General features: G+C 50.9%; 1 protein-coding gene across 3 annotated transcripts in view; it reads left to right on the forward strand.

Annotated features, from left to right (window-relative positions):
- The window catches only part of PRDM15 (PR/SET domain 15), a 74,752-nt gene extending 66,701 nt beyond the window's left edge, over positions 1–8,051 (forward strand). For 2 of the 3 annotated variants that reach the window (XM_046651688.1, XM_046651689.1), the window contains exons 22-24: positions 1,404–1,484; positions 3,115–3,324; positions 4,621–8,050. In XM_046651688.1, coding sequence (XP_046507644.1) covers positions 1,404–1,484; positions 3,115–3,324; positions 4,621–5,100 — 771 coding nt within the window. In that variant the 3' untranslated portion in view covers positions 5,101–8,050. Of the gene's footprint in view, positions 1–1,403; positions 1,485–3,114; positions 3,325–4,620 lie in introns of all 3 variants that reach the window. The other variant, XM_046651690.1, reaches the window with a different exon arrangement.
- Positions 8,052–8,380: the final 329 nt, after the last annotated feature.

An 8,380-nucleotide genomic window follows, 5' to 3' on the forward strand; every position in this document is an offset into this window, starting at 1 on the left:
GGTGGTGATGATGGAGGTGGTGGTGATGATGGAGGTGGTGGTGGTGGTGATGATGGAGGTGGTAGTGGTGGTGATGATGGAGATGGTGGTGATGGTGCTTGTGTGGAAGTGACAGTGATGATGGTGGTGGTGGGAGTGACAGTGGTGGTGGAGGTGGGAGTGATGATGGCAGAGATGGAGATAGTAATGACAGCAGTGGTGGCGGGTGGTGGTGGTGATGACGATCGTGGTGGTGGTGGTGCTAGAGACAGTGGTAAAAAGCATGTCAGTGGCATCTGGCTGCTGTTACTCAGTTTTGTAGCATCAGTCACACGCGGGTCCTCAGTGCCACCCTCAGTGTTGGTGTGAACTTAACATCTGCGCCGCCTCCTTCGTTGGCCCTTCTTTCAGAGCAGGGCCAGCTCTCATCTTTGAACAGAGGCCTAAAGTGCAGTTTCCTATCATCTTTCTTAACTAAGCCACACCCACCATGTATCATCTGTAATTTCCCATGTGTGTTTTCTTTAGTTGAGCAAAAATTTAGAGATGTTGCTAAACTGTTTGAAGAACTCTTAACAGACAGACTTTTGTAGTTTTCTCCAATCTTGTATAGCTTTTCCGCAGCGAATTCCCTTCTCTGTAGCCGCTCCCCTCTGCCCACCTCCCCAGTGCCCTCCGCTCCCTCTCTGCACTCATGTCCCATTGTCTCCCTGATAACTGAATCCCCTTAAGGAGTCGTAGTAACCAGTACAAACTGGCATGAGCAGGTTTGTGGACGAGAATCGGGCAAGACCTCCTGAACTGTCGGGTGGGACACGCGAGGAGCGCCTTGCGGCCTGAGGGTCTGCGTGCTGAGGACCATTTAGTGTGGCTCTGGGACGGACATGGGGGCGGGCGGTCACGTCATCACAAAATTAGTAAGTCAAAGTACCTGGACATGTGTCAAGTTAGAAAGTAAAGTAGTTAAGGTAGCAGTGTCTCATTTTTGGTGATCCCTTGCAGGGCAGGGTTACTGTCCTGTATCTGTGCCCGTCTGCTCTGGTTTGAAATAACAAGATTCACTGAAAATTCACTTGCAGAAAGCACATTAGTATGGGGCAGGAAAGGGAGGACATGGAGTCTCCACCCTCAGGGGAGGACGTGAGATGACACACAGACAGGTGCCGGGTGACGTGCGCCGTGTGTAAGCACTGCAGAGACTTGAAATGAGGGCCACGGATGGGGCAAGGACCAGCCTGGACGGGATTCTGGAAACGAGGTTTCACCGTCAGTCCTGAGCAGAGCTGGGTCAGAAACACCCGGGATGCCTTTGAGGGAATAAGTCAGTTGTCAGCCAGTCCAGCCGTCTGGGTCCTGCCTGCCATGAACCTGGGCTGGCCTTTGGGTGCAGCATCCATGGCTCACTGCCCCGTGCTCCCTCGTAGGTCCTGGCCGTGAGGATCGACGACCTGGACCACCTCCCAGAGACCACCACCATCGATGCCTCCTCCATTGGCATCGTCCAGGTGAGCACGGAGCAGGCCCTGCAGGGTGCGTGACTTCGGCCCGGGAACTTCTAGATAAGCAGGCACCCGTTAGATGGACCCAGAGGCTCAGCCAGGTGTGGTGAGCTGCCCTCGGGCTGGCCCCCAGAGTCTGCACCATGGGGTTCCCCGTCCCGTCACCCTTCGTCATTTTGATCGGTCTTCTCCCCAAGAGTCTTTTAGTTTCTGTAAAAGTTTCTAGAACTTCAATTTTCTTAACGCGGATATATTTCATTTTGGAGGATAGATGGTATATTAGAGTTCTCTGGAGGTTTATTTTAAGGAATTGGCTCACGTGATTGTGGGGTCTGGCAAGTCCAAACTCTGCAGAGCAGGCTGGCAGGCTAGAGGCCCAGGAAGAGCTGATGTCGCAGCTCGAGTCTGCAGCCCGTCTGGAGGCAGAACTCTTCCTCCAGCAGCAACCCCAGTGTTTTTCTCGTAAGGCCTTCACCTGAATGGGTGAGGCCCACCCACACCACAGAGGTCAATCTGCTTTACTCAGCGTCCCCTGATTTAAATGTTAATCTCATCTAAAAAATACCTTCACAGCAACATCTAGACATGTTTGACCACACAACTGGGCCCCCCAGCCCAGCCAGGTTGACACTTAAAATTAACTACACAGATGTTTTCCAGAAAAACTTAGTATCATTAGATCGTTAAAGCAAAATGACTTTAAACATATTAAACTTATTTTTTAAAGGAATTTTTAGTTAATACCTTCATAAAATTTTTTTTATAGTAAAGAGAATAGGTCACGCTCTCGGTTATTTTAGAATCACATTTGTACCTGTTTTATTTGAATCAGTGCTCTGTGCACAGTGCTCAGGTGGCTGGGTGGGCCTGAGCGAGCATGACAATGCCCGTGTCCCACCTCTCCGCAGTGCCCCAGGGACCCGTAACTCACATCCGCCCCTGACGAGGGAATCCCACAATGGCCACACCCCGGCAGGCTTCCTCTGGGTCTGTCTGCCAGTGAGTGGTTCTAAGCTGCCTGGGATGGCCCCGGAGGTCAGGAGGGGTGCTGGGTGACCCTTGCTGGCCACCACTGCCCGGTGGACTCTGTGACGCTGAGTGAGCCCAGCCGTGGGTCAGAGACTGGCCACGTCGCTGTGGCTCACAGATGAGTGTGGGGGGCACCCATCCTGCGTCACCCCTACGGCCACACCCTAATTGCTGTCCCGAGGGAGAGGACCGCCCCGGTCCTACGGACAAGCCCGTTTTGATCCAAGATTGTTTCCAGAGGGAATGCGTTTCAGCCTGGGCATGGGAGCCCTGCTGGGAGAGCATCTTCAGCTCAGGCTGAGCTCACCGGGGCGGAAACAATGCCTTAAATAAATTTGAAGTTTATATTTTAGCACTAAATGTGGCTTATAGAAATATAATTTGTAATTTCCTTCACTTAAAAAAAAAACAGACTGAAAGCAACAGGGATTTGTCCTAGTCCTTAGAAGCAATAGTGAGCAGATGAGCTGTGGTCACTGTTTCCTGTGGCAGCTTGGTGGCCCGAGAGCGTCCCCACTGACCCCGGGGTCCGTCCGGGGACGGTGCTCTGGCCACCGTGGGGTCACGACCCCTTGACCGGGACGTTGCTGGACTTCTTCTCCTGCAGCCTGAGCTGGGTCTGGAGCAGGAAGATCTGGCCGAGGGGAAGCATGTGAAAGCCGCCCGCAGGACTCACAAGCGGAAGCAGAAGCCGGAGGAGGAGGCGGGCGCGCCGGGGCCCGAGGATGCCGCCTTCAGCGAGTACCCGGAGAAAGAACCCCCGTTCTCCGGCGGCGTGGGCGATGAGACCGACTCCGCCGTGCAGAGCATCCAGCAGGTCTCTTCCTCGCTCGAGCTTGAGTCGGGGCCCGGTCCCTCCGTGAGAGGCGGCTGCCCTGGTGCGGCCGCGTTGCCTGTTCTGAGTGCCCGACGGATGCCTGGGCTCCGGGCTGCAGTCAGCACGGCACCCCGTTCTTCACTGAGGCGCTGCTCCACCTGCGCCTTTCCAGTTAGATCTGGAAATCACACTTGTCTCTGTGGGTAGCAGCGTGATGTCATAGCATGTTCAGGAGAGCTGTCTCCCCCGAGTGGGAATTGGGTTGTTTCCAGTTTGGGGAGCTCGTAAATGGCCTAAGCATGTTCCTTTATTGTGGAAGGGGGCCCCATGCCCCTGCCGACCGTCAGGGAGAGCCCAACCCTGAGTCCCAGAGGACCCATCCAGAGAGGGTTGGAGAGCGAAGGAAGGATGTGCGCAGCCAGCCAATCCTGCTTCTTTTAATGGGACCTTCCGATTGGCTCGGCCTTCATCACTTTGGTTTTGAGGCCCCCGCATCTTCAATCAGTGTGTGTCTGACCCTCTGCACCTCTCTTGACCTTGAGATGGTGATCCTGACTGCAGACATTCTTGCATTTCTCTAGCTCTTCCCTCTCTAGGGGCAAGAAAGCTGCTTTCTTTTTTATACATTAGCTGTTGGTACTGCAGACTTGTTTATCACCATTTTTAACATTGTTACTGGGGTTTTCATGTACCAACAGCCAGGCACGTTAGAGGAGGGAATGGACAATGATATGCATCTGTCTTCTCTTTTCTTTTCTTTTTTTTTTTGCTGAGGAAGATTCACCCTGAGCCAACATCTGTTGCTAGTCTTCCTCTTTTTCCTTGAGGAAGATTCGCCTGGAGCTAATATCTGTGCCAGTCTTCCTCTATTTTGTATGTGGGTCGCCACTGCAGCATGGCTGCCAACAAGTGGTGTAGGTCCCAGGCCACAGAAGCAGAGCACGCTGAACTTAACCACTAGGCCAGAGGGCCGGCCCCACTTCTGTCTTTTTCACCATTGTTTTTCTCTGGTTTTTCCCCAGCCAGTGGGATCATTTGTTCTCAGTTCTAGCTAATGGCCTCTGCATTTATGTCTGTATCTTGATTCTCTTTTTCACTGGAATTCTGTTTCTGGACAAACTTAACTCGGTTGAATCTTTCCCCCGGGGCCGTCTTGCCTCTCCTCCTTTGGGGTGGGCCTCTGATAATTCCAGCGCCAGAATACACCCTCGTCACAACACGCAGCACGGAAAGGTTCTTCCGGGCTCCATTTTGCAGAAACTATTAATCATTTCATGTTTTGTGTGACTCTTGCAGGTGGTGGTGACGCTGGGTGACCCAAATGTGAGCACTCCATCCAGCTCGGTCGGCCTGACCAACATCACCGTGACCCCCATCACCACTGCAGCCGGGACTCAGTTTACCAACCTCCAGCCGGTGGCCGTCGGGCACCTGACCGCCCCAGAACGCCAGCTCCAGCTGGACAACTCGATCCTGACCGTGACCTTTGACACCGTCAGTGGCTCCGCCATGCTGCACAACCGCCAGAACGACATCCAGATCCACTCCCAGCCGGAGGCCTCGAACCCGCAGTCCGTGGCCCACTTCATCAATCTGACCACTCTGGTCAACTCCATCACGCCCCTGGGGAGCCAGCTCAGCGACCAGCACCCGCTCACGTGGCGGGCGGTGCCCCAGACGGACGTCCTGCCGCCCCCACCGCCTCAGGCCCCGCCGCCGCCTGCCGCCCAGCCCCAGGTGCAGGCCGAGCAGCCGCCACAGATGTACGGCTACTGAGTCGCACTGCCCAGAGCTCAAAGCAGAACCACAGAAAGGTTTCCATTGTTGTTTTTGAGATTTGTTGGCTGGATACCAAACAAAGAAAAAAAATCACATTGCAGTGGAAGTAAGGTTGACTTAGCTGCTGCAGGATGATCTCCAGATGCCCCAACAGCCACTACCGTCTGTCAGCTTAACTCAAGAAGTGCCCCCGACAGGCCCGTGTGAACGCACGTGGTTCCCCGCTCTGCCTTAGTGGGCGTTGCGCCCCGGGCCCTGGGCACGCCCCAGCCTCTCCCTCACGCCTGTGTCTGACGGACACAGGGTTTGGGAAGGGGAAACAGACAGAGAAGCAAAATCCCAAGGGGCAAGTGCTATGTTATTAGGAACATGAATGGTCCGTTTTGTTTTTTCCTTTAGAACTCAGTTGTGTTGAAACATAGACAGTGCTCAGATGTGGCAGCATGCTACTGTGGAACACAGTTTCCTCACTTCTGGATTTTTTTTTTTTGCAGATGAGCAGATAGAAGTTAAACTAACCGTTATTCTGTTCTTTGAAATTTGAGTCGAGTTGAATTTGTTACCCAGCTTTGGGCTGAAACCATGTGTGAGAAGATGCTCTGTGATGGCATCTGCCCTGATCCCCCTCTGGCTTCAGGTTCATCATGGACAAGGGGTCCTGTGAAGTCGCTGACCAAGGCCTCTTAGTAACAGAACCCGTGAATCGATTTTCAGTATCGTTTTTCTTTTTTCGCTTTATTTCAAGCATATATTCTGTGTTCAAGACTCTGTTGTGGCCGTGTTGTTTTCTGTTTTCTTTCAACATGCTGAAGTCGTTTGCACTGTAGGACTGTTGGTCTGTGTCCAATTGTGCACAGCTGCCCAGATGCAGAGCGTGCCGCAAGTCAGCCTCATGCTGTCCCTTCTGGTGGCTCCTTGGGGGTCGTCTCAGGATTCTCTGCCATCCAAATATATTTATTATGGCTGAGGCTTAGCCCAAATCCCCTGGACTGAAGGACAGGGAAGAAATTCATGTCTTCTTTCTGTTTAAACTTTAATCCCAAAGGTTGATGTTGTTTCAAGACCCATTTTCTATAAAAATGTGGAACGAGCATGACTCTTTATAGTGGAAAAGAATAGGTTTTTCTGCAATACAAAGATACTGCTATTTCTTGCCAGGCAGTAATGACAGCAGAAGAGCTTAATCCACTGGGAGAAGCATTACACCCCTAATAAATGACTGTGCTGACAAACAGCCAGCTCTGCTTCCCCGGGGACACACACTCTCCTACGTGGGTACCCATTTCAGGTGCAGCTGGTGGTGGGCAAGGCTGCCCCTGGCCATCGAGGCCACAGCCAGCAGCCGCCCTGCTGCTGCCCAGCCAGAGAAACAGAAAGAGGCGTGGGGAACGAAGTTTGATTTTTACTCCCCTGATATTTTTTAACAGTATCCAAGTTGAGATGATAAATTTGTCTCACTTTGTCCTTGATCGCTGTTCGTCCCCGGCTCTGTGTTACTTGGGGAACCATCCTGAAGAGATACTGGCGAGGAGTCAGGAGTGGATAAACGAGGCCACGGTCATCTTAGGTTGCCCGTGAGGCAGAGGACGATTCGTTATACAAAATGCACCTTTCTCAGCACCTCATCTTATTCCAAACAGCAAGATTTTGAGGCTAGGGCTAGAATTTGTTGTGTGCAATACATGCCTCCCTGAACGACAGAAATTCGTCACCCAGGCAGCAGATGTGAAAGGGGGCTCCGGGTCCACGTTGTCCACACTCACACAGCTCGTTCAGACACTCCCAGCTCTCACCTCGCAGTTGAATTCATAGTACGAGATTGTTGGAATTTTTAATTTATGATAATTATTTTTATGTTATTTATGTATATAATTAACTGCTTTATACATAATAGTTTCATCAAATGAACTGGTCTAGGGGTGACTTATTTTCTAAAATATTGTCTCCATTCTCCCAGTAGAAGTGGTCCAGCTATCCATGGAATCATCAAGAGTGCCAAGGTTCCTAAGATATTTTTTTAAAAATCACCGACAGTTTCTTTTTTGCATTTGCAGAATACAAAGGGTGAAAGACCGGGTAATCCAAAGGTGGTTAAACATCTACAGCGTTTATCATTTATTCCTCTTCCTTACGGAAGAAAGGCCTTTTAAATCACAATGGTATTTTTTTAAAGAAGTTGTTTTTGTGCCTAGAGTAAAGAACGCAGCAAGTGGTTTTAAAGAACCTAATTTACGTTGTGTGGCTCCGGAGTACGGGTCATTTACATACGCAGACAGACAATAATACTTCTTGTTATAATACGTGAGAACTCTAAATAAAAATCAGATTTACTCCTGAGTTTTCTATAGACTTATTTGGTCTCAATAGGGCCACTTTCTGAGGCATTAGAGGTTCGTGTTTTCGTAAAACAGTAAGAAACTGGGGAGCAAAAAAAATTACTACTCGACCAAAAGGGTCCTCGACTCCAGATTGTTCTGTGCATATCTCACTGCTTACCAATGGGAAGTGTTTAATTTTTTTAGCTGATCCCAGGTGCACAGCTGTATCCAGAGGAGAAGGTTAGATCGAACCATTGTGGCCACCAAGCTCTGTGAAACCGTCTTGGTTATTCTCCATTAATAAATCATGGGAATTGACTTTTGGCCTGTGAATTTGTGAAGTTATGTAGTTCTGTGGCACAGGATGGCATGAATCTAGCAGAGCCAGACCCCGGGGTACCACTCACCATGAATCACATGCTCCGTGGTGAGGAGGGGACTGGGTCTCTGGGATGGCTTACGTGTGGGATGTGCTCTCCGTACCAGGTGCCACCTCGCTGAGTCCGACAGGGAGCTGCTTTGGAGAATTCCAGGCGCGGGAAGCCGATTCATGGACCTTCTGAGTTCTGTCCGGTCACAGTGTCCAGAGGTGTAAAGCTGGTGGCTTCCTAGCTCAAGGCAGTGTCTGTGACTTTCCCGTTAGATTTTGAAAGGCAGTAAGACTGTTTTGAGAAGTTGAGTGTGTTTTGTGTCCCTTCGGTTTGTACGACAACAAATAAAAGGTGCCGTGACCTGTGTTTTGTTTCGATTGCTGGCCCTCTGCTCAGACTGCCCGTCCCAAGGAGTGGACGTGCTTGGTGTATTTTGAGAACAGTTATAACTCTTGATGCCACCCACATCTTGCTTTCTCTCCAGTCCAGAAGCCGTGAAACATTTGGGTTCTCTGAAGTGTTCCCTGAGAGAGTGAGGGATCAGAAGCTTCCAGAGGAGTTAAAAAAAGAAAAGAAAAGAAAGGCAAC

Source organism: Equus quagga, unplaced genomic scaffold (genome assembly GCF_021613505.1).
Source record: "Equus quagga isolate Etosha38 unplaced genomic scaffold, UCLA_HA_Equagga_1.0 73442_RagTag, whole genome shotgun sequence".
Taxonomy (NCBI): domain Eukaryota; kingdom Metazoa; phylum Chordata; class Mammalia; order Perissodactyla; family Equidae; genus Equus; species Equus quagga.